This window comes from Microplitis mediator, chromosome 11, assembly GCF_029852145.1.
Source record: "Microplitis mediator isolate UGA2020A chromosome 11, iyMicMedi2.1, whole genome shotgun sequence".
NCBI classification, from domain to species: domain Eukaryota; kingdom Metazoa; phylum Arthropoda; class Insecta; order Hymenoptera; family Braconidae; genus Microplitis; species Microplitis mediator.
Genome location: NC_079979.1, coordinates 9,873,188 through 9,900,633, shown reverse-complemented (window position 1 = coordinate 9,900,633; position 27,446 = coordinate 9,873,188). Strand labels below are relative to the sequence as shown.

At 35.1% G+C, this 27,446-nt stretch overlaps 2 protein-coding genes across 2 annotated transcripts; both read left to right on the top strand.

Annotated features, from left to right (window-relative positions):
- Positions 1 to 12,508: 12,508 nt before the first annotated feature.
- On the top strand, positions 12,509 to 14,224 carry LOC130676963 (uncharacterized). The gene has a single exon (XM_057483475.1). It carries the CDS (start codon positions 12,509 to 12,511, stop codon positions 14,222 to 14,224), a length of 1,716 nt encoding a protein of 571 aa, XP_057339458.1.
- Positions 14,225 to 25,733: 11,509 nt separating this feature from the next.
- Positions 25,734 to 27,074, top strand: LOC130676962 (uncharacterized). Its single transcript, XM_057483473.1, has 3 exons — positions 25,734 to 26,070; positions 26,174 to 26,589; positions 26,652 to 27,074. Exons 1-3 carry the CDS (start codon positions 25,734 to 25,736, stop codon positions 27,072 to 27,074), a joined length of 1,176 nt encoding a protein of 391 aa, XP_057339456.1.
- Positions 27,075 to 27,446: the final 372 nt, after the last annotated feature.

Genomic DNA, 27,446 nt, shown 5'->3' with positions numbered 1-27,446 from the left:
GTTGTTTATATCTTCGGGCCTGTACGAGCCTGCTTGATGCGTTAAAGAGGACGGTCACCGCGGAAGTGCCGGAAATAACGCTAGCAGTCGAGAGTCAAACTTTGTTAAGGTACTTTGGTAGCCGCATTCCGGAGTCAAAACAATGTCGAAATTTTTTTTTTTTCTTTGACTTTAATCATTCAATAAAGTCCATAATAATTTACAATAATTAGTAACTATATTTTATAAGCTATAATTAATATGTAGAAAAAAATACTAATAATTTTTTTTCAAATTATATAAATTATTTTGACTGCAACTAGACAGTACCAACAGTTGTTTTTGATGAAAGTTGGTACTTCTGTTTACACTAGTTTCTTTGACAGTTTAATGTGTGTCACATGTATGTGTAGTAAATATAACCTTATAATCCCGGTAAATTTTTGACAGTTCATGATAATACGATAAATGTAACAGACACACACAATTTAAAAAAAAAATTATTTATAAATGTAAATAATGTACTAACCTTCGCATCTAATAATTGTTTTATTTATAAAAAACGTTAATTATTTTTTGTTTAATTTTAATAATGGAAATATAAACTCTCAGGTAATTTTTAGATGATTCAGATTAATGATAAGTATTCATTATTATTATTTATTCAACTTTTTAGTTTGTATTTGTTACCAGTCCAGTATTTAACGAATATCAGATAAATATATGTTTATACTTTGAATGTAAACAATAAAATAAATTTCGCGCGTACAGCAGAGCCGCCATTTTTTCCCTAGTATAAATAAGAGGGGCGCAGAATGGGTTACAAAACAAAGACAGAAATCTTTCTGTCACACAAAAAAATTAATTAAAAAAAAACCATGTGGTAAATTGTTTCGAAATTTGGTAGGTAGATATTTTAGATATTATATCATAGACTGAATAGTTTTTTCGCCTAGGTTAACTGTGCCACTTTTTTACAAATTATCGACTTCCTGTTAAGTTGAATAAAGACAGCCATAAGAGCCCACGTTTTTTTACGAAAAAAATTTTTTAAGCTTAACGTAAATTTTTTTAATTTTTATATCTCAGTTTTTTATAACTTAATTCTTTGTTGAAACTTGCAAATTTTTTTGCTGTCATCCTGTTTTTGGTCTTGTTAATGTATTTCTAAGAAATTTGAAAAAAGTTTGTATACTTTCTAACATTTCTGAATGCGGTAAATCCAAAAATTTTTTAGACTTTATAAAGTTTTATAAATCATTGTAAAATCAGTTATTCCGAATAATATCTTACATTATTCGATCATATCTAAATTATGTGAAAAAATGTTATGACTCCAACCCGCACAGCTTAATATTCACTCAGAAATTCCCATTAGATAGAATTTCTTAAAACTCAATTATATAAAATTATATAAAAAATTTTAGACAGAATGTATAAATATGTATTATTATATATAAAATAATAGAATTATATATATTTATATAAAATTACATATTAAAATATATGATTATAGATATTTTTATATTTATTAAATTAGAAAGATTAATATAATTATATATAAATATATATAGTGTTATCTAAGACTATATATGAATTTATATAATTATATATATATATATATATAATTATTAGGGTGGCCTTTAAAAATTAAATTTTCTCTGGCACTCCATAGAAAGTTTTTTTTTAGTGAAAAAATACGTGAGGAATTTAGTTTTTTCGTTATAAATAAAAAAGACACGTGCCGAAGGACGATCAAAGTTCATTTTTCGATACAATCGCGGTTTTTTTTCGAATATCTCATGAAATGTGCAGATCAGGGGGAAAAACCACAAAAACAATTTTGTAGGAAATTAAATTCTTGACAAAAAAGGTCATGTTCATTTCTTTAATAAAATGTGTATTTATGAAGATATTTTTAAAAAACTTTTTTAGATCTTATGAATTGAGCGTTTTAAGGATTACAAATTTTGAAAATAACATTTTTCCGAGTATATAGAAACTGTAACAAGCATAAATAATTGGTATGTTACGAGTTACGAACTTGTCTATATTTAAGAAAAAACGTTCTTATCATCATTCGTTATTCTTAAAATGCCCAATTGATAAGATATAAAAAAGTTGTTTTTAAATATCTTCATAAATACACGTTTTATAAAAAAAAATGAATATGGCCTTTTTTGTCAAAAATTTAATTTCCTACAAAATTGTTACTCTGGTTTTTTCCTCTAATCTGCATATTTCATGAGATATTTAAAAAAAAGCCGTGATTGTATCAAAAAATGAACTTTGATCGTCCTAAGGCACGTGTTATTTTCACTTAAAACGAAAAAACCAAATTTCCCAGGTATTTTTTTATTAGAAAGAAGCTTTTTATAGGGCGCCAGAGAATAACATTCAATTTTTAACGACCACCCTAATAATTATATATTTCTATATACAATTAAACATAAAATTTTAAAAAAAATTAGATATAATCATATATAATTATACAAATTTATATAAAATTATATAGAGTTTCATATAATTATATCTAATTACATAGAATTTTTTTTCCTGTGCTCAAATACTTTTGTATTTCATAAAATCACGATTAAAAATACTTATTGTGCTATTGCATGATAATCGCAAAGCAGAGATTAGTGATTTTATTATTGAAGATAAAAGAGCATACGCGAATGCCAATATCCTTCATGTAATCCAAGTGCAAGATCTAGACCATCTCTGGGAAATACGAAGCTACGACAGTGATGTTACGAAGTTGCCAATATCGAGAATAAAAGAAAAACTTATCAATATTTCAATTAATTATTCAAAATCTGAAAAAAAAATATGTTTGTATACAGCCAAATGATTTTGAAATTTTATAAATAAATAAATAAAACAAAAAACTTCAATTCTTTGCATTTTTTTTATGTTTTTTTTTTTTTAACTTCCCGCTAAGAAAATTGTAAATTTTCAAAAATTCGGGAAGTTATTGGTTTCGGTCCGATTTACGAAAATCGAATTTCCATCAGATGTCGACGTTTCGAGGTCCTAGGAAGCTATCCTGACTAATTTCACGATGATGTCCGAGTGTATGTATGTGTGTACGTACGTACGTACGTATGTATGTATGTAAATATTCATAACTCTTGAACGGATGAACCGATTTTGATCGTTGAGGTGTCATTCGACGCAGCTTGTTAATGTCTTGAGGCCGTAAAAATTTGAACTTAATCGGTAGAGTGCGTTCAGAGATATTTCAAAAATAAAATTTTTTCGAAAATGTTTTATTTGGATAACTTTTAATTTGCTCGATGGATTGATTCCAAAATCTAATCAGCTCTAAAACTCTATAAGCTGCGTCGAATGCCACCTCAACCATCAAAATCGGTTTATTCGTTCAAGAGAAACCGTTGACGAAAGAATTCAAAAAAAATTTTTTCCTTGGTTTTTTTGAAATTTCTCAAAAACGGTTAAATAAATCAATTTCAAAATTTGATCAGCTTCAGAACTTGATAAAACGCGTCGATTGCCACCTCAACCATCAAAATCGGTTAATTCGTTCGCGAGATATCGTGGGAGAAGGAAATGCTAAAAAATGGTTTTTTACAAAACAATGGCGTACAAAAGTATTTGCGAGCTCGAAGAGCTCGAAAATGTATTCACAATAATGTTTTCGAGCTCAACGAGCTCGAAAACAGCGGGAAGTTTTGGGGCTGGCCCGCAGGGTCAACTGACAGACCGATTTTTATCTGTATTTTCATAATTGATTGATTCAAAAAAAAAAAAAAAAAATTAGGAAAATGGTTGCCCTGCAAATCATCTCTCAAACCCTTCCCGCTATTTTTCAGTTGTAAACGCTTGAAAATAAATTTTTGAATTAAACTCTTTTTATTTTTAAGCTCTTCGAACTTAGCGTTACAAAATGTCAAAACTGTTTTTTTTTCTTTTCAAAAGGTTTCAACGGACTTGAAGATACTTATGCTTTTCGAATCATTTCGTGTCATAGAAAGATGATAAACGTTGAATACTATTAAAGAATTTAAAAAGATTCAGTAGAATAAAAAATTGTAAATGCTACGCAGAGAAAAAAAATTATCTTGGAAGAAAATCATTACAAGGACGATCGAATTCATTCTGGAGCAAGAAAACTATTTCTTCGCTCAAGCAAATGATCCCTCGCAGATTTGAATCACGGTGGGTTTGTTCCATTTTACCACTGTGATTACGCGGTGAATACATCGTGAAACCACGGTGGTGAAATAGCACAAAGCCACAGTGGAATCACAGTGGATACACCGCGTAATCACAGTGGAAACACTGTGTATACACAGTGGTCAAGCCACCGTGGAACCACGGTGGATAGACCGCGTAATCACAGTGGATACACTGTGTATACACGGTGATGGAATGGAACAAACCCACCGCGTAACTGCGGTGGATCCACGGTGTTTACACTTCCACGGTGTTTCCGCCGTGATTCAAATCTGCGAGGAATTCTTCGTTCGACCAAATTTTGACTTTGTTCAAGAAATTTTCAGTCTTCCTTTGAATTTTCTTGGCTATAATTGGAAAAAATAATTGAATTTAAAAATTATTTTAGGCTCTAAAAGTAACCAATGAAATCAGCAAATTTTATGTCTATTGAAATCACTATAAAATTAGCAAAAAATAATGAAATTTAGACATTATTTCACGATTCACAGGAATGGAACAGAATTAAAAAATTTCAAGTATAATCGAATCTTTTTATATCCTATGAGAATCATTAAATTGAAGCGATATTTCAGAATTTAATAGCATTCTCAACAAAATAAAAAATTTGAATTATAGTTTAATTCTTCGATGTCCCCAAAAAATGATAGGATTTAGAAATTATTTTAGGATTACAAAATATTCTACAGAATTCAGAAATTGGAATACGATTTAAATCATATTATGTATATCCGAAGAAGATAATTAAATTAAGACATTGTTTCAGGATTGAAAAGTATTCAATACAAACAGAATTTCAAATACTGCTTCAATTTTTTTATATATTAAATAGATAAGAAAATAAAAACTGTTACGTGTGAGCTTACACCTTAATGTTCTTACTGCGTAACCGATCTTACCGTGCCTAGTTCAGCGTCTCTAGAAATTTCATAGGATGTTATAAGGGTGTGGGTCGCTTAATGAAGGAATGACTACATGTGAATTTAATGGATATTTGTATATTGGGCGTCCCCAAAATATGGGAGTACCCAGAAAAGGCCCTGAGAGTCTCTTTTACAAATCTAAGATAGCATAAATGAATCGGATACTAATACAATATTTTCATTCAACAATAGCGGCATTAAACGTATTCTTATAGTGATCTGTAATAAAAGCGGTAAAATAAGAGAGATATAATATTTATGCGCCAGCAGACGACTATTCGAATCAGCTTAACTATGGTAACTAACTCTTCTTCTGAAATTGCATCCTCTGCTTCCAAAATATCACTCCGCCGTTTCCCATGAGAACTCTTTTCGTGCTGCATAAGAAAATATCCCTTCGCAGTCTCCAACGGAACTCTTTTCTTCCCACAGTCAAAACTGCTGACCACGCAAAACGTCTGCTTATGACATTGTCTTTATAAAAGTAAGACTTAATACAACTAATGTAATGCGATATTTATGTGCAGCTGTATAGCACCTAATGAAACTACAATGAAATGTATTGATTTCTGAACTAAAATATACCTATCTATTATTTGTTAATTAGTAATAGACGGATGGGCGTCAGCTCACCCGTCACAAAAACATTATTTCAGGATTAACAAGTATTCAATAGCATATCAGAAAAGCCCTAGGAGTATAAGCATGGTAATTTTGCCCCCGAAAGGTATCGGCTTGATACTGCGGGGATTTTTAGGTACTAATAAGATATTAAGATCCTGAGAGTTTTAGCTTTTGAAACCAATCGGTCTTCGAGAAAAAGCCAAATATGTAAAAATCAGATAAAATGAATATTCTCAGAGACTATTTTATCGATTGACTTATACTCGGGATATGTTTTGGGGGTCGATAGTAGCTCCTCGGAAAAAAATTGGGAGCTTGATCGGTCGACAATAACCTCGAAAAAAATGACTTTTTAGTTTTAATTTCGACTTTTCACGATGTTACGGTTCTGGTACAATTATGAAATAATTTTTTTTGGATTCCTCATCCAATTTCCTATAGACTTAAGTGCTTTTAAAATTTTTAAAAAAGGTACACCATATAGAAAAAAAAATAAAAACCACTTTTTAATTAATTATGTAGTTTTTTAACTTCCCGCTAAGAAAATCGACGATTTTCGTAAAATTGGTAAGTTATTGTTTTCACCCCGATTTTCGAAAGTCGAGTTTTCATCAGATGTCGACGTTTTGAGGTCCTAGGAAGCTATTCTGACTATTTTCAGAATGATGTCCGAGTGTATGTATGTGTGTGTGTGTGTGTGTGGGGGTGTGTGTGCATGTATGGATGTAAACTCTGCATATCTTTTTAATGAATCGACCGATTGAGATGGTTGAGGTGGCAATCGAAAGAGATTTTTGACCGTCAACTTTCCTGAAAATTTCAGATTATTTGATCAAGCAGACTCGAAAATATTGGCGAATTACGAAAAAAAAAAAATTTTTTTTTTAGTTTCTTAGTGATTTCTCAGAAACGACTTGAACGATCGACTTCAAAATCTAATCAGCTCTAGAACTTTATAAGCCGCGTCGAATGCCACCTCAACCACCTCAATCGGTTAATTTGTTCGAGAGATATCGTTGGCGAAAGAAATGATAAAAAACGGTTTTTTTCGATTATCTTTGAAGTGACTCATCCGATCAATTTCAAAATTTAATCAGCTCTAGAATTCAAGAAAACGCGCTGATTGCAACCTCAAACGTCAAAATCAGTTGATTGGTTCAAAAGATATTGGCGCTGAAAAGTCAAAAAAATAACATTTTATGTTATTTTTTCCAGATAAATGAAAATATAATGTGCTAAAATATGTTTGAAATCATACCAACTCTTTCTCTTTATAGTTTCTTCCGATCATCAGATAATGTCATATAACTTGTTTCTTAGTTTTAAACATATTGTCAGCAAAAAATTGAAAAAACCCAGTCTTTAATGTTTTTCTCGGATATTCTATATATTATTGCTCTGTCCTAAGTCAAAACTCATTCAAATCTTGATTTAGATCACTGACATTGATTTCTGCCTCAACACATTTATTTCAGAGAACATAATCGATAATAAAAATTTAAAATCCGCCTCTTCATTAATGATTTTCGATTCTTAACTTTTCAAACTCTAGCATATAACGTAACTTGTTAGAGCTTGAAAAGCTTATAAAAAAATAATTTCATGTAATAGCATTTTCGAGCTCAAAGAGCTCGAAAATATATTCACAGTGATGTTTTCAAGCTCCTTGAGCTCGAAAACAGCGGGAAGTTTTGGGGCTGGCCCGCAGGGTCAACCGACGCCCAGATTTTTTTTGCAGTAATATTAAAATTATTTTCAAATTGTCGCTTTTAGTCATTGAATATGGTATGTTATCGACTCAGTCGTCTTATGTGCAAAAAGATCCGCACGACCGACGCGCCCACTGGCGTATTTGGTCGTATATACAACAGTTGACAAAAGTGTTGTTTATGATCTGAATCTGAGAGATTGTCTGTTCACATTTTATTTATTAAGCTAATAAAATGACTCCAAATAAAACAATCAATGATAAGTGTTGCATTTGCTCAAAAATAGTAAAGAAAGTTCCGGGAACTCTTAAAACTTTATTAACAGAACAAGACATTGATGAGTTTTCTGCAGTATTTGATGGTGAATTTTTTACTGGTGATATTGTTTGTGGTAAATGTCGTGTAGAGATGTATAAAAAAAGAAAAGTTGAACCGGTGGTTTTTGATGCTGAAGATGGATCTGAATCTATCGTTAGTGGAATGTTAGAACGAAAGGAGTCTAGTCTGTCACCCATGACATTGTCTCAGTCAAGTTCAGATGATCCTTCTTTTAGAGTCAACATTACTCTTACCGATTGTACAGAGTACGTTGAGATTCGTATGAAAAGAACTATTTCAACTCATCGATACTGTTGTCTTTGCGGTAATACTAGTGACTTAATTATTATTCCTCAAAAAGCCCGAATGCAGTCATTCATTAAGCGACGAGTCTTCATACCAGATGGAAATCGATGCTGTCGAAATCATTTAATAAACAAACGATTCTATGATGAATCTCTAAGTTTGATCAGAGTTTATTCAACAGACGTTCAAAAAAATGGCTGGCAGCGAAAAAAATTGCCGTTTCAAACAATTTCATCTGAAACTCTTGAAGACTTTCCAGAAATGACAGAAAATGATCTGCGTATTTTTTTCACTGGTTTCTATTAATTGAAACAGGCTGTTTCCTATTTAGCAGAAATGCTTGATGAAACAGGTAATCTCACTATTCAATATGTGAAAGAACAGTCAAATATACTCAAAATTCAAGTTCAATTCAGACACATTAATAGAAAGGTTTATAGATGTTTTATTGAGTATAAAAAAAATGCTATTGGTCCAAAAAGCATATTGAGGCATAGTTCTGAGTGTGCAAATGGTCTGAGAACAATTGGATGTTGCTCTCATGTTGCTCTCATGTTGCTGCTGTTGTTTACTATTTATCACACGGGAGATATTTAACAAAGATTTTAAGGCCTGCTGAAATACTTAGCAAATTATTTGATAGAGAAAGTATTTCACCTGTGATTGAAGAGGATAGTGATGAAGACTGATAAAATATGATGATACATTTTTTTCCTCAAGTATATCTTTTATTTGTTGTTATGTATTTATAATTTACAAACTAAAATCTATTTCCTGTTTTATATGTGTATAATGTTTATAATATTTTAGTTGATATTATATGATATGACAAAATTTAACTGCTGATGCAGAGATTATTTTTGCAAATAACATTCAAGAACATATACAAACTAGAAAAATGATGATTCACACTTTAAACATGTAAATAAAGTAAATATTTGCTTAAAAAGTGGTTTTTATTTTTTTTTCTATTTGGCGTACTGTTGCGTAAATTTCAAATGTTCGCGCCAGAACACTTGACAACTCTACGCTCTACTATACCAGAGGTGCTGCTATCGACGCGCCCTCTGATACTCGGAATTTCAACTCGATAGCCAGCTACGCGGCAACTGGCATTATTCTACAACACTTGTGATAGAACACCACGTGCTACCAGTTTTGTTGTAATTCAATTACATCGTGTTCATTACTCTACATTATCAAGTACATCATTCTAAGTGCAACTCGCTGATTCACCATGTATTTGTCATCATCTATATTCTTCAATTATATCTGTTGTGTCATATATAAACTCTGTGCTCATTGCTGTGGTGACCGCGTGTTAAACTAACGTGCGGGCTATATCTATTCACATACTCGCCATCACGTGACTTTGCAGCCACAAATAATTTATTTCAATTTACAATTTACTTTATTACTCATTGCTCAATTATTTACTCGTACTCGATGCCACCTAGTGTGACTGATGTCATCATTCAGTCATCCAGTAATCTTAATCTTAAAAATCAATATCAAATTTTATTTGTGACTGCAAAGTAATCATTATACGTTCAGTCTCGGCTCGCTAAGCATCTATTAAGTTCATACTCGGCTCTTACTCGTTCTCAATGTCGCGTACCAAATTAATTGTGACGAAAACTCATACTCGAAATATTTGCGATCGTTGTGAATTATTAATTGTTTATAATTTATTCATTACTGCGCTCTATACTATAAATTAATTCACGTGTATGGTGCCGTGTAAATTATAGAAAACTCATAATCAATTAAACTCAAAAACTCAATCTTTAATTCAACTGCGCTCTATGTATATACTTATAATATTTCATGTGTACGGTGCCATGCAATTTATATAAAACTCAATTAAACTCAAATGCAATCGAATAATGTTCAATAAGTGCTCGAATATAAACTCGTGATCGACTCTTGTACTCTACGCTATTATCTGTGATTTATTTTTATTAAATATGGACAATACACCAAATTAGTGACTTCTTATTTCTTTCACCATCCCGATCCAGCAAATAAATATTTAATGTAGTTTTTAAGTTAATATTTTACATTATGGTCCTTCGAGCCGGATCGGATGGTGGAAACCGCGTAAAAGTGATCACAGACTAAACTCGTGCTCCCATACTCTATAAACTCTAATCTTATAATCAATTCACCATATTCTCCAATTATGATGGAAAGAAATCGACAGGGGAGGGAGTTTCTAAGACGGACGCTCCAACTCCCACTCACTCCAAGCATCGTCGTCCATGAGACAAAGTGCTCCTGCTCAAACTCAATAAGACTTTGCGCTTCCGCACGACACTCAAGCACTCGATACTCACTTGCACTCGCCTACTACAAGCTCATCGCACTCAAACAACACACTTGCCCACACTCAAGCTCAACATACTCATGATCGCAGCACAGGTACTCATCACTCGCCTACTCAGAACTCAACAACTGGTTGTACTCAAACTCATCATTACGCTACGTTACTAGCGACTTGTCAAGTCTACGTAGTGACCAAGTTAAGTACTCATCCAATACGCATTCTCTTAGATACCGGTTCTGAAATATCCTTTGTTTCAGATTCATTGGTAAGAATGCTCAATATTTCTCGTGCTCGATCACACCTTACTATTCTAGGGATCGGTGCAGCCAAAGCTGGCCATACCAGAGGGTGTGCAACTCTCACTCTGCGCTCATACTACTCGGATCAATCACTCACAGTAAAGGCTCACATCCTCAGTGGTTTAACTGCTCTACTGCCATCAAACCAAGTCCTAAATACTGACTTGGCACAGTACTCGCACCTCACACTCGCAGATCCAGACTTTGGGACTCCAGGCCCAATGGATGTCATCCTTGGAGCTGATTACTACGGCCAGGTCATCACTGGCGAGATCATCAAGTGCAAATCTCCTGGATTACTCGCTCAAAACACCATCTTTGGCTGGATTATCATTGGCCCAGTCCAAGCTCGGCTCAACAAACCGCGGAGAATTCATCATGCTGTCTCCAATCATCATGATCAAGATCTTCAAGACTTACTAACTCGATTCTGGCTCCAAGAAGAGGTCAGTCCAACTCAACTACGCTCATTAACTCCCGAAGAAGAGGCTTGTGAAGCTCACTTCCGGGACACTCACACTCGAGACAGTTCTGGCAGATACATCGTCAGACTGCCATTAATATCAGACCCACAACAGCTGGGGAACTCATGCACAGCAGCTCGTCGCATGCGACGTCTTGATCATGATGCTCGGCTCAAAACACTTTACATGAACTTCATGGCAGAGTATCTCGAACTCAAGCACATGGTGCCTGCGGCATCATCTACATCATCAATTCAATACTTCCTACCCCACCATGGGGTACTGAAGGAGGATAACAACAACTTCAAGATCCGTGTGGTCTTCAACGGCTCAAAACCAACCAGTTCAGGACTCTCACTCAACGACATCATGCATACCGGGCCAAAATTACTCGTTAACATCTTCGACGTACTCATCAGCTCGCGACAACACCGGTTCATCTTTATCACAGGTGTTACTAAAATGTATCGACAGATTTTGGTTCACGAAAAGGACCAAGGTCTGCAACAAATACTCTGGTTTGATAAGGAAGGAAACATCACCCCCTTCAAACTTACTACAGTTACTTATGGGACGAAATCAGCTCCATTTCTTGCTGTTCGAGCCCTGCTCCAATTGGTCGAAGATGAAGGACATAGATTCCCACTCGCAATCGATCCACTCACTAAAGGTCGGTATGTCGACGACATTTCCGGAGGCGCAGATGATCTCGAGTCATTGCAAGCAGTTGCAAATGATATCGAGGGTCTCTGCAAGGCGGGCGGATTCCCACTCGCCAAATGGGCAAGCAATCATCGCAAACTACTTCAGCTCAATCGTGCGGAAGCGATTACACAATATAAAATTGAGGATCCAGAAGTCAGCACCAAAATTCTTGGGATGTACTGGTCTTCAAACAAGGATCAATTTTCGTTCAAACACTCGCCACCATGCTCAACTCAACCATGCACGAAGCGTGCAATTTTATCAGAGATTGCTCAGATCTTCGATCCACTGGGATTCTTATCACCACTCATAATTCAAGCCAAAAATGTTCATGCAGGAACTTTGGCTTGTCAAACTCGGCTGGGACACTCCATTACCTGCAGAACTACGACAGAAATGGACTTCATTGAAAACTCAACTCGACATGATTCATATCATCAAGATTCCCAGATGGATCCACTCGTCCACGAACTCGGCTCTAGAAATCCATGGATTCTCCGATGCCTCGCAATTGGCGATGGCTGCGGTAGTTTTTATCAAGGTCCTACCAACAACTCAAACTCAGAGGGCAAAGGTTACGCTGCTTTGCTCTAAAACCAAGGTGGCACCGTTGAAACCCCTAACGATTCCACGCTTGGAACTCACCGCGGCTCACATGTTGGCAAAACTCGTCAAACACTGCCAGACTACACTCAACTACTCGCATGTGCCAACATATCTTTGGACCGATTCATCAATCACGCTCACGTGGATACACTCGCACCCGTCACGCTGGAAAGACTTTGTCAGGAATAGGGTGTCATTTATTCAAGAACTAATTCCAGATGGCCACTGGAAGTTTGTCCCTGGCACTGACAATCCAGCAGATTGTGCAACTCGAGGCTTGACAACCAGTCAGCTTAAAACTCATCAACTATGGTGGTCTGGCCCATCATGGTTGCTCGAAGACTCGCCGTCCTGGCCAACCAGTTCTATTCATGTAGATGCAGATACTCACCTGGAAGAACGTCCAGTCAAATCACTCTACGTTTCGGCTCAACCACTCAACTCGGCTTGGACACTAATGGAACGTCCAATCCCACTATTGCGTATGCTCAGAGTTACAGCAATTTGTGGGAGGGTACGCGATATAATCAAACGCATACCACACTCGACTCTCGCTCGTCCACTCACATCAACTGAAATCAACCTCGCACTCCAGTTCTGCATCAAGGAAACTCAACGTATTCATTTCTACTCTGAACTCCAATTACTCGCAAAACAGGCATCATGGCCAAAGGATCACCCATTTGCTCGGTTGGTGGCTTATCAAGACACCGATGGCATCATCCGAGTAGGGGGGAGATTGGAAAATGCTCCAAACTCAGATCAACAGAAGCATCCTGCAATTCTACCTCGTGATGCTGCTCTAACTCGACTCGTCATCTCTGATGCCCATCAGCGTACCATGCATGGTGGTACTCAACTCACACTCGCTCATACTCGACTCCGATACTGGATCATTGGTGGACGTCAACCAGTACGTTCACACATACTCAAATGTCTCGTCTGTGCTCGTCATCGATGTGTTCGCGCTCAGCAATTAATGGGACAACTCCCAACTCAACGTGTCACTCCAGCGCCACCATTTTCTCACACTGGAGTCGACTACGCTGGTCCAGTATCAATAAAATCATGGAAAGGTCGAGGATCCAGGATATACAAGGGCTGGATCTGTGTGTTTGTCTGTCTGACCACATCAGCAGTTCACGTCGACCTTGTCAGCGACTACTCATCATCAGGATTCATAGCAGCTCTCCGACGGTTTATTCACCGTCGAGGGGTATGTACTGCACTCTACAGCGACTGTGGAACGACATTCCAAGGCGCGTACTCGGAACTCAAGCGGCTCTTCACTCAAGGCACTCAAGAATCTCATGCTCTACTCGATTGGGCCACTGTGCATCAAATCACATGGCATTTCAATCCTCCTGCTGCTCCCCATATGGGTGGTAAATGGGAAGCCGCAGTGAAATCGGTGAAACATCACCTGACTCGCACACTCGGAGAATCAGCCTTCACGTTTGAAGAACTTACGACTCTTTTAACGCAAGTGGAGGGGATTTTGAACTCGAGACCATTGGAGCTCTATCCGACGATCCTCAGGATCCTTCATCGCTCACTCCAGGTCATTTTCTTATTGGGAGACCAATCGTTGCGATCCCTGAACCTTCACTCATGGATACAGAAGTATCAAGACTCTCTCGCTGGCAGTTCATTCAGCAACGTGTCCAGCATTTTTGGAATCACTGGTCCACCAGCTATATTCAACGTCATCTGGCTCGAACCAAGTGGCATCATGCTCGCAATGACACCAAACTCGGCTCACTAGTCCTTCTCACTGATGAACGAACTCCACCAACTCGATGGCCACTCGCGAAAGTGACTGCACTCCATCCAGGGAAGGACAACCTCACTCGAGTGGTAACCATTCAAACAGCCACTGGTACTCTCACTCGTCCAATTGCCAAGCTCGCACTCTTACCACTTGCTCCAGAACCAGATGCCTAACTTAATGGCAAGCTACTCATCAATCATCAGGTACTCAAGATCATAATCAGCAACTCTGTTCCTGATGGCGGGCGGAATGTTGCGTAAATTTCAAATGTTCGCGCCAGAACACTTGACAACTCTACGCTCTACTATACCAGAGGTGCTGCTATCGACGCGCCCTCTGATACTCGGAATTTCAACTCGATAGCCAGCTACGCGGCAACTGGCATTATTCTACAACACTTGTGATAGAACACCACGTGCTACCAGTTTTGTTGTAATTCAATTACATCGTGTTCATTACTCTACATTATCAAGTACATCATTCTAAGTGCAACTCGCTGATTCACCATGTATTTGTCATCATCTATATTCTTCAATTATATCTGTTGTGTCATATATAAACTCTGTGCTCATTGCTGTGGTGACCGCGTGTTAAACTAACGTGCGGGCTATATCTATTCACATACTCGCCATCACGTGACTTTGCAGCCACAAATAATTTATTTCAATTTACAATTTACTTTATTACTCATTGCTCAATTATTTACTCGTACTCGATGCCACCTAGTGTGACTGATGTCATCATTCAGTCATCCAGTAATCTTAATCTCAAAAATCAATATCAAATTTTATTTGTGACTGCAAAGTAATCATTATACGTTCAGTCTCGGCTCGCTAAGCATCTATTAAGTTCATACTCGGCTCTTACTCGTTCTCAATGTCGCGTACCAAATTAATTGTGACGAAAACTCATACTCGAAATATTTGCGATCGTTGTGAATTATTAATTGTTTATAATTTATTCATTACTGCGCTCTATACTATAAATTAATTCACGTGTATGGTGCCGTGTAAATTATAGAAAACTCATAATCAATTAAACTCAAAAACTCAATCTTTAATTCAACTGCGCTCTATGTATATACTTATAATATTTCATGTGTACGGTGCCATGCAATTTATATAAAACTCAATTAAACTCAAATGCAATCGAATAATGTTCAATAAGTGCTCGAATATAAACTCGTGATCGACTCTTGTACTCTACGCTATTATCTGTGATTTATTTTTATTAAATATGGACAATACACCAAATTAGTGACTTCTTATTTCTTTCACCATCCCGATCCAGCAAATAAATATTTAATGTAGTTTTTAAGTTAATATTTTACAGCGTACCTTTTTTAAAAATTTTAAAAGCACTTTAGTCTATAGGAAATTGGATGAGGAATCCAAAAAAAATTATTTCATAACTGTAACAGAACCGTAACATCGTGAAAAGACGAAATTACAACTAAAAAGTCATTTTTTTCGAGGTTATTGTCGACCGATCAAGCTCCCAATTTTTTTCCGAGGAGCTACTATCGACCCCAAAACATATCCCGAGTATAAGTCAATCAATAAAATAGTCTCTGAGAATATTCATTTTATCTGATTATTACATATTTGGCTTTTTCTCGAAGACCGATTGGTTTCAAAAGCTGAAACTCTCAGGATCTTAATATCTTATTAGTACCTAAAAATCCCCGCAGTATCAAGCCGATACCTTTCGGGGGCAAATTCACCATGCTTATACCCCTAGGGCCTTTTAAAAACAGGTTAATTCCTTTTATATCCTAGAATGATAATGAAAGAAGAACATCATTTCATGATTAAAAGTATTCGATAGCATCAAGAATTTCAAATGCTAGCTGAATCCTTTTATATCCTAAAAAGATAATGAAATAAAAATATTATTTCAGGATCAAAAAGTATTCGGTAGCATTAGATATTTTAAATGCTAGTTGAATCCTATTATATCCTAAAAAGATAACGAAATAAAAAAATTATTTCAGGATTAAAACGTATTCAATAGCATAAGAAATTTCAAATACTGGTTAAATCCGTTTATATCCTAAAAAGATAACGAAATAAAAGTATTTTTTCAGGATCAAAAAGTATTAGGTAAGTAGATAGACAGGGGGGGTTCTGGCTCACTTGGGGCAAGATGGGCATGATCTGTTGTACCGGCGGATGGTAAGTTATCGATTGGCGGATGGTAAGTTATTGAGTGTTGGTTTTCGACTGTCGATAATGTATCGACTGTTGGTGTGGTTATCTGCGGCCTTTTGACGTCATTTTGACGCTAATTGGTGTCGTTTGAGCTTATCTGGGGCCTATTTTACCGTCTGAGCTTATCTGGGACCATTTTGAGCTCATTTCTGCCATTTTGAGCTCACTTTGAGCTCATCTCCGCCATTTTGAGCTCACTTTGAGCTCATCTCCGCCATTTTGAGCTCGCGTTAGACGTGAGATGGCGTTTTCTCTCCCTTCTTATTTATTTTTTAACTGCGTAGTAGAATTTTTATTTCTAGATGATGACTCATCCAGTTCCGAGAAAAAAACTTTCCTTTGTTTATTTTTAACTGCGTAGTAGATGACGTCATCTAACAGGTTTGAACTTGTTTTTGAGCTAGAGTGGGGGGAATTGAGCTGAGCGCTGAGCTCGAGAGCTCGCAGCAGCAGCAGTCAGTCTACATCGAGAAACGTTCTAGTTAACAGTTTGTGCAAATGGATAATAAATTCAGTGAAAGTGAAAGAATTTTTCTCTTGCATAACCAGCCGTACACTGATGATCTTGACGATATTATTGAATCGTTATTTGGTGACATACCTCCTGAGAATATTGGTAAATTCATCAATGATGTAATTGCATTTGACAAAAATATTGAAATTATTGAGAGTGCGCGAGATGTATCGTGTCCAGGCTGTGCTGCAAAAAGAAAGTTAGCAAAAAATCTATTTGAAATTAGTGAAAAAACGGAAAAACTACAATTACGTATACTTAGAAAATCATAAAAAATGGGTCCTCACGGTTCAAAGTATGTAAGAATTATTATTTCAAAAATTATTATTTTTTTTTTAATAACTTAACTATAAATATTCAATTGTTAACTTTTACAGACTTCATGTATGCACTGATGAGTGTAGCCACGATGCCCAAATCGAGTTTGAGGATATAAGCAGCGAAAGTGGTATTTTTGATGACTACGGTGACAACGACAACGACGCTATCCCAGATTCCTATTATTTTATAAAAGCGAATGAGGAACGAAACAAAGAATTGGCTATTCGAAGGAACGAAATCAACTTACAACTTTCTCATTGGAAAGAATTATTATTAAACTTTAATGATCGCAAAAATTACGAAGAAGCGTGTCATGAAATCACATTCATATTAACTTAGTCATTGTTTAAAGCTAACAAACCGCAATAATGGAACTAATAATTGATTTTGTGGGTTTTGAGATGCCTGATGGCAGATTTGTGATAAAAGAACTTTGTGCTAGTGATATTCCTGTTAAAGTCAATCCATATAAACGTGTGCAATGTGAACATTGGTTATTCGAACCACCTTTAGATTAGATTGATGTTGCAGTAATGCAAAATAGTGTTGATCATTGTGGACTTAAACATTCAATTTCATGGACATCTGGTGTGCAACCATATGAATCATTGAAAGAAAATCTAGATATTTTGGTAAAAAATGCACGTTACTTTCACGTTCAAGGTGAACGAAAGAAAAAATGGCTTGATAATCTAATTGACTCTGTTGTACCAATAATTGATATGGAAAAGCTAAGACATTTTTCTCTATTTGATGCTTATGATTTTCCAAAACATCGCTGTCCATACCATGTTCATCATAAGAAAAAGTTTTATTCTTTATGTGCATATCAAAATGTTCAATTTTTCAAGAAGTGGTTTTGGACTTGTTATGGAAACCAACCAACCTATGAAAAGTCGGTTCAGATCTTCAATCAGTTGGGGAACTTACTGTGTATGGATAATGAAGATATCGCATGTCTTGATGTTGCATTTATCATTGAAAATGCAACCCAACAAATCGATTCCGCTTGGCACAAACTACCGGAACGATTACAAAATAATGAAAAATTGATTGGATATCAAAGGTGTCGAGATCATTCTCTTTTCTATGATGATATCCCTGATAGCCTTGCATATCCATTCAGAAAAAATTGCTGCAATTGTACTTGTTAGGTTAAGAAAAATATCTATAGTTTATTATGTATTTGAGGTTATGTAAGACCAAAATGTATATTTTTAGGTTAAGAAAAAAAATACTGTAGTTTCGTATGTATTTGAGGTTATGTAAAATATTTAAGGTTATGTAACACTTAAATGTATATTTTAGGTTAAAAATAATAAAATCCATATATGTCAATATAGAAAAGTTTATTTATTTATAAATGTAAGTTTTTTAATTAATCCAGGTTCAATAATTATATTTAACTTATTAATTCTTTGTTTAAATCGTTCTCGATCTCTTGCTGCTTGTTCCCATTCGCCTCTTCTTGCTTGCTTGTGTGCAAATTTCCATACATACATATAATGTATGGTTGGCGTTGGATTAAATTGAATAGTCATCATATTAGTTTTCGTACGATGCTGCTTATGGGATTATACTCGACTATGCGATCATGTATAATGAGGCAATAAGCTGATGTCTGCGCAGGAAATTGATTTGCAGATTCAAATTCTAGGCGAATGTCCATTGGTCCAGATTTGATTGATTTGTTTTGTTTCGAGCAATCGATAACATACAGTAGTGCTTGTTCCAAAAATTTTTTCTTCGTCAGCAGTGGCTCAGGTTCTTTGTTGTAGTATGAAATTCGGAAATTAATATCCATGTCGTACAACAGAGCATATTGATTGTTTGCAATGTTGAGATTCAAATTCCCATAAGGATAACTCTGAGAGTTTAAAAATAATTTTATGTCTCTGATGTTGCAGTGATCAAATCCGCTTGCATTTTGAGTTGCGTCATTTTTTCTTGCTGTTTGAAATCCAAGTATCACAAAATGTGGTTTCTCGAGCTGCGTAGAAGTTTTGACTGCCCATATGTGCTTCGAAGTATTTGGTAATAGAGGATACTCGTACAACTCCTAAGCACGGAAACTGATTGAGATAGCTGGATCACTTGTAATATAATTCAAAGCTTCAATTTTTTGTTTATCAGCCATAGTCACATATGGTACAATCCACTCGATTTTTCGCAGCGTAATTTTAACAGCTTCAGCATGAGCTCCAGCAGCAGGTGTGGCCACAATGTATGCATTCAAATCAGAATTTGATCTTATCAAAATTAATTCATGTCTTGCATTGATTACAATTTTATGATAATCTTCAGCAAAACCAAGCAGGAGACTCAGCGGTATAGATATATCAAAGAAACCATTGTCATTGTGTAATTTGTTCACAGCTTCATCCATGATCCAGCCTGAATTTTCAAGTATATTTTCTTGAGCAGGACTTAGTGATGTGTATCCTTTCATGAGACTTGTGATACCAACATTTTTGCTACGATCAATCTCAACACCATTAAGTTCGTAACGTATTTCTTCAAACACATGACAAACTGTCATGTTGACCATGTGAGTCGTTGCACTCACAGCTGTACCATCGGACTTTGTGAATTTTCCGTACACATGTAATGTACTTTTACTTGGAAGTAGACACAAATCTTGGTGTTGAACTGCAATTCTTATTTCATCGCTGTTGTTGAATGTTGATGAAGCATACGGGAGATGAGCATGCGCTTCATAGTGTGCAATTGACTCATCAAAAATGATTTGTCGTTGAATATTTAAGATTTCCGCTGCCATGGTCGTGTACACGTTAAACAGCAAAAATAAATTTTTATTTTCTTAATTTTCCACGTAATTTTAGTCCTAGGCTCTGTAGAAACTGAGTGTTCTGATGTGTTAACACTTTGTGAGGTACTCGGTGACTGATGTTGCTTGACCATGTTGCTGTCTTTTTATACCCAGCACCACTTTTTGTTTCATACACGATACCCATTATTTTATAGACCTTATATGCAGTCTTATGGTTATCGTTTCACCTCTGAAATTAGCCAGTTTTCCGTCTTGATCTACAATTCTCAGTCTGAGATTTTGTATTGCTTGTACGGCGATCGGTAGATAAATGACGTGTGATGGCAATTCAACAATCTTATATCCTGGTGGTACACTTGGGAAAAATTCATGAATAGTGTGAACTTTGTGTTCATTTATGTAAGCACCAGACGTGATGTTACACTCAACTCTCAGAGCATTGAGTTTTAATATCTTTACTGGTAAATCTGATGAGTGAGTTTTATGTGGCATCAGCTTCCGATTTGTAAATCCCAATAGCCGACCAATAGAATCTCGAGGTGTAAAATTTATAAATTGATCACATTTTATCTTACTTCTCAATTCATTATTATTGGCTCTGATGCTGATGCTGAGTCTTCGTAATTTCTTTTGAATATATTTTTCAATGTCAGTTATCTCGTAACTTCCTGGTAGTGTCGTCAAGACTCTCTCTTCAATAGTTTCATATTTTTCAGCTTCTATATTAATATTCTTTTCCGTCACTGAGATATTGTCATCAAACTTTGTAATTATTGTAGCATTTCTCTTAGCTCTTTTTTTCTTGACTATTTTTTTCTCATCAACATTATTTGTATCAATTTTTTCGATATCAATATTATCTACAGGATAAGAGACATAGAATTTTTTAGCACCCACATCAATATTGGGTATCGAATTAAATATTAATAACTCTACAAGCCCCAGAACATAATTTTTAGTTGGTGATAATTCAATTGGAGGGAAGTAGTTAGCCTCCAACTCGGATGAAGATCCTGTCAGTGTTAATGTGAATGACTCAGCCATGACTGATGTGTTGTATACAAAGTCACATCAATTTATAGTTGTCCAGTAAGAAATTTGAGACACAAATGTCCGCATATAATTGTATCAAAATCCTGATATCTTTTGTAATTATATTTCACGCAACCAACATCGAGATATTCCATAAGATCTTGTGGTGGTTGTAAATTACCAAAACTGTCAAAATAAATAACTTTATCATTAATTTTTTTGTATGCAACCCAGTGAGTACCAGGTCCATGTTTATCATCAAGATTAATAATAGCTGATTCATTTTTTCTCGGTCCAGTTTCAGGTAAATCGTTTCTCATAAAAACACCACGAAAGTTTGGAATTTTTAGAAATTTAGCGTACTCCAGTAAGACGATGTTTGTAAGTGCTCGATGTGGTAGCTCTACTTGTTTTTTGACTTGCATCCTCTGCTTGCTGGATATGGTCTCAAATATAAACCCATACCACGTCTATAAGGCTTTAAGTATAAACCTTTACCCATAGATATTCGTTCCATTTGCAAATTATGACGTTTGCTCTCACTCAATCGATTTTTAGCAGCACTCGCATCATTTACAGCTTTTGCTATACCAGCAGCGCCTCCAGCTAAAGCTCCTGTTGCACTCAAGCCGGCAAAAAGTGGTATTAAAAATAATAGTATACCACCAACTTTAGATGGAACTGGTAAAATTCGAGGCAACCTGATATTTTTTTTCCCACCAGATTTTTCAACTGCCTGACGAGCACCCTTCAATGCTGTTTTGATTGGATCACCACCAGAAGTTATGGACTTTTTGGCAGCTGTGACAACTTGTCTTAGTGCTACTTGTTTCTTCACACTTATCTTTCTCTTGCTAGCCTTTCTCTTGCCAGTCTTCCTCTTACTGGGCTTTCTCTTGCTAGCTGTTCTCTTCTTCAGCCCCATACCGAATCTTTTTTTCATCTTCATGATTTTATTTACACTCCACGCAGCAGCTTTTTCACCAATACCAGCGTCTTTTGCTTGATAACGTTGCCACGCCTTCTCAGCAAGTATTTGATCAGCCTCGTGACGAGTATGCGATATCGTGTTCTTTACACGCAGCGTCCAGAGGATTAATTCCAGGAACACCACGAGCTAATCTCTTGGCTAGCTTTGTGCCTGGTCCACAGTACTGGTATCCAGGTATATGTAGTTCAAATGGCAGTTTATTAATTATACCATTTACAAAACCTCTACGACTGGTATTCACACATCTGCTCTCCATAGTAGCAGCATCATGACTGACTGAAAATCCTATAAAACCTGGTACTTATAGTTCGCTGAGTGAGTTGTTGTTGTGACCGGAAACTGTCAACATGGAGTTTAAAAGTCAAGAGGCCAAGTTGCCAGTAATAAATTTTGATCAAATTGTTCAAGGTACAGGAGTGAAAAAAGTTAAAAGACACGGAGCTTTATTGCCAAACAGTGTACGTGCTATATTTTGAGGTCCATCAAAGTGTGGAAAAACAAATGCTTTGCTGTCACTCATCATACACCCCAACGGTTTGAGATTTGATAATATTTATCTCTACTCAAAATCTCTAAATCAACCGAAATACAAATTTTTAGAATCACTACTTAAACCAATAGAAGGTATTGAATATTTTACATTCAACGAGCACGAAGAAGTACTGAAACCTGAAGATGCAAAACCAAATTCATTGATGATATTTGATGATGTTGCTTGTGAAAAACAAGATCATATCAGAGCATGTTTTGCATGGGTCGACACAAAGATGTTGACAGTTTTTATCTCTGTCAGACTTACACACGTATCCCTAAACATTTGATACGTGACAATGCAAATTTTATAGTTCTCTTTCGTCAAGATGAGATGAACTTGAGACATGTGTATGATGATCATGTAAATACTGACATGTCATACAATTTATTCAAAGACTTGTGTTCAGCATGTTGGAATGATGATGGTAAATATGGGTTTGTAGTGATTGACAAAAACAGTGAGCTAAATAGTGGAAGATATAGAAAAGGATTTGACTGTTTTATTAGTATAAATTAACTTGTACTTGACGAACAACAATCAGAGATTAAGTGAGCTCTGACGCATCGACATGAAGACTGAGGAACTTTCAAAGCAACGAGATGTCTTACATCAGATATCTCAGGCTAGTGATGCTATCCGACGGAAGCACAGAATGCTCAAGTTGGGTAAAGACACAGCTGAGAAAACAATGGGTGAAATGTTCAAGCCTATTGTTACACCTCTACAAAGTCTAGTCGAATCATCAAAACATAAAATCAAAAACAGGCCATTCGGCAGCCGAAATGGAAGGTAGATTTTCCAATTAATCTATATAAAAAGTTTCATACATACATATCTTGTGATACATGTTAGTGTATAATAGCCATGATATGAAATTAGGCTCGTTTTCTAAGAGTGAGAGTAAAAAAAGACAACGACTATTTTCGATAGAGAACTTCAGATAGTTGATTTGACAAAACATTATATAGGTAACCTACCAAACTAACCTTCACGTAAACAAAATATAGAAATTTTAATTAGTATGAGATCATAATTGTAATTACTATTACGATGGCAAGATCAGTTATAATTATCGGACGTACAGGTACGATTGAAACAGCATAAATAATAAAAAAAATACTTTTAAAATATAAAATAGCAGTGAAATTTATAGGTTATTTTCTTCACACTATAATACAACTGACAAAATTGTATTATAATGGGAAATGCATAAGTTATGTGAAATGAAAACCATATTTTCAACATTTTTTGATTCCATTAAAATTTTTAAGGCTATCAAATTATTGGAAGAAATGGTCAAAACATTAAGTTTAAGGTCTTTAATTAAAGCTTATTAGACAAGCTTTCAAATACTTTTTAGGGGAATTGTCTATCAGTTTTAGTTTTAATGTTATATGAACTTTAACAGTGAATAAAAACTGATTTTTTCGAAAATTCGTGGAAATTTCAAACAGCCATAACTTCACAACTATTCGAACGATTCAGCCCATCTTTGAACTTGATCAAGATAATCGCCTATAGAATAAGTGTGGAAAATTTCATTAAGATCCGATAAGAACTGTTGGTGCTATCGTAATAACAAGACCAGTTATAATCATACGTCGTAGAGGTACATTTGATACATCATAAGTAATAAAAGAAATACTTTTAAAATATAAAATAGCTGTGAAATTTACAGGTTATTTTGTGCACAATAAAATATACCTGACGAAATTTGATTATAATGGGAAATGCATAAATGATGTTGAATGAAAACCATATTTTCAACATTTTTTGATTCTATTAAAATTTTCAAGGCTATCAAATTATTATAAGAAATGGTCAAAACATCAAGTTTAAGGTCATAAATTAAAGCTTATTAGACAAGCTTTCAAATACTTTTTACGGAAATTATCTATGAGTTTTAGTTTTAAAGTTATATGAACTTGAAAGTGGATACTATTTTTTTTTTTTGAAAAATCGTGGGAATTTGAAACAGCCATATCTTCTAACCTAATCGAACGATTTAGCCCATCTTCGAACTTAACCGTGGTAATCGCCCATAGAATAAGTGTAAAAAATTTCATTAGGATCCGATAAGGATTCTAGGCGCAATCGTGTTCTCAAAACTTGGTTCTATTATATATATATATATATATATATATATATATATATATATATATATACATACATATATAAATTTTTCAACGAATGGTATTTTCGAACTCTACTCAACTAATTATGGTAGGTTGTGACAAAATTCCTTGAAAAATCGACCATGAGGACAAATACAATACCTAGATTTTTAAAAAAATCTACCTAACAAGAAGTCAAGTCTGAAGTTGAAGAAGAAGTTAACAAAAATAATTCAACTGTGAATAATAATAATACAGAACTTGATGATGCAAGTAAATATAACAGTATCATCTCTGAAGATAGAAGCGGGACTCTGGAAGAAACACAAATATCCCCTGCTGCATCAAGTACCCCTGCTAAGTCAGCTAGCAGTGAAATGAAGTCTTATTTATCTAAAGTGTATAAAAAAAGTAGAGATATAGATCTGAGATATGGTGTCCGTCGATGTTACAATGATTTTTACATTGGTGATTCTGAAATAACTTTTGATGATACTGTGATTAATGTAAAAAATAAAATTTACTCAGTGACTCCTGGTTTATTGGAATTATTATTTAAAAAATCTCCGGATGATTCGAAAGTCACACAGAATGATAAAAATAAATATCTTAAAATCATAAAGATGACAAATGCTCATAGAAAAAATTATAAGCCAGATAGTAGTTTTTATGAAGACTCGACAATCAAGTACAATAATTATATTGCTGATTTTCTGGCTAAAAATGCAAACTTATCAAGAGGTAAAGGATTACCTGATTTTATGATTGCGAAAAAGAAAAAAGCACGTATGGATTATGTCTACTGGGATGATCCAAATGAACTAGTCGACCGTCTTCGTTTACTTATGGCATCTCAAGCAGCTGGAAATCCAAGTCACACCAATGAAATCATTTCAATTATCGAAGAGCTACGAGAAGCAGGAATTATTTATTAGCAGCCACTGCATCAAATTTATATCATTTACTTGCTGACTGTTGAAGTGAAAAGAGCAAAAATGAGTATCGATATTTTTGGTCGGTCACTACCAACTGGTGCTGCAATCAGTGGACCACCAGGACCACCTGGACGAGGATTTCAAATAACTGTTGATGGACAGTATGATGTTGAGAGCAAAAGACTGTGTCATGTTGGCAAGCCTGCTGAAGATAATGATGCAGCAACCGTCAAATTTACACGTGATCTTGTTCACAAAGAGCTGTCTCTAATGTATGATAGTATGAGGAATGATCAGTCAGAAATCATTTCACACTTGCACTCTCAAGTGGTAACACTGGATTCTATTGTGACGCTTTCAAGAAAAGAAAATCAAGAATTAAAAGTTATAATAAAACGTATAAAGTTACGAAAAGAATTAATTAATAGAAATACACAGCGAATAAAAGAACTGGAAGCTAAAATTTTTGTTGACAATGGAGGACAAAAAATCAGTAATAGCGTATGAGCTGCACAGACCAGCACGCAGAAATTACCAACGTCGTCATGTTGACATACGAGCACTTGATGAAACTTGGCAAGCTGATCTAGTTGAAACGATTCCTTGTGCAACAGTTAATAAAGAAAACAAATATCTGCTAACTGTCATAGATATTTTTTCAAAGTATGCTTGGGCTGTACCGATTAAAAGTAAAAGTGGCAGTGATGTCACTAGTGCAATGAAATCTATATTTCAACAAGGACGTGTACCAAAAAATCTGCATGTTGACCAAGGCAAAGAATTTTACAATAAAGAATTTCAAGAACTGATGAAACGTAAAAACATCAACATGTACTCAATATTCAGCAACTTGAAGGCATCAATATGTGAACGTTTTAATCGAACACTTAAGAATAACATGTGGCGTCAATTCACTGCTCGTGGTACCTATAAATGGATTGATATATTGGAAGAATTGATACACAAATATAATACTAGAAACATCGTACTATTCAACTGGAACCTATTGATGTAACTGCTAAAAATGAAAAGCAGATATTTGAAAAAATATACAAACCTCTTCAAGATCAGCGGCAAGCACGAAAAAATAAATTCAAAGTTGGAGACAAAGTTCGAATCAGCAAGTACAAACATGTATTTGAAAAAGGCTACACACCCAACTGGACCACTGAAATTTTTACAATCAAGACAGTGCAGAATACAAATCCAACAACGTACAAACTTGTAGACAATCAAGATAAGCCAATTGAAGGATTTTATGTTGAAGAACTCAGCAAAGTCAAGCATCCAGATGTCTATCTAATAGAAAAAATTATAAAAAAACGTGGAAATAAATTATATGTAAAGTGGCTCGGCTTCGACAGCTCTCACAACACCTGGATTGATAAATCAGACCTGTAAAAACTTATTATTTAATCGTATATTCTATTAAATAAAAAACAAAATTTTTAATTGTATAAACATTTTTAGGTAGATTTTTCTAAAATCTAACTATTGTATTTGTCCTCATGGTCGATTTTTCAAGGAATTTTGTCACAACCTATCATAATTAGTTGAGTAGGGTTCGAAAATACCATCCGTTAAAAAATTTATATATGTATATATATATGGGATATAACGCAGTTTTGAGGACACGATTACGCCTACAATTCTTATCAGATCTTAATGAAATTTTTCACACTTATTCTATGGGCGATTATCACGGTTAAGTTCGAAGATGGGCAAAATCGGTTGATTAGTTTAGAAGTTATGGCTTTTTGAAATTTCCATGAT

Coding starts and splice junctions, on each gene's coding strand:
- LOC130676962 (XM_057483473.1), top strand. CDS start 25,734: ATGAGTATCGATATTTTTGGTCGGTCACTACCAACTGGTGCTGCAATC. Junction 26,071..26,173: donor ATTAAAAGTTATAATAAAAC/GTATAAAGTTAC, acceptor AATCAGTAATAG/CGTATGAGCTGCACAGACCA. Junction 26,590..26,651: donor ACATGTGGCGTCAATTCACT/GCTCGTGGTACC, acceptor ATATAATACTAG/AAACATCGTACTATTCAACT.
- LOC130676963 (XM_057483475.1), top strand. CDS start 12,509: ATGTTGGCAAAACTCGTCAAACACTGCCAGACTACACTCAACTACTCG.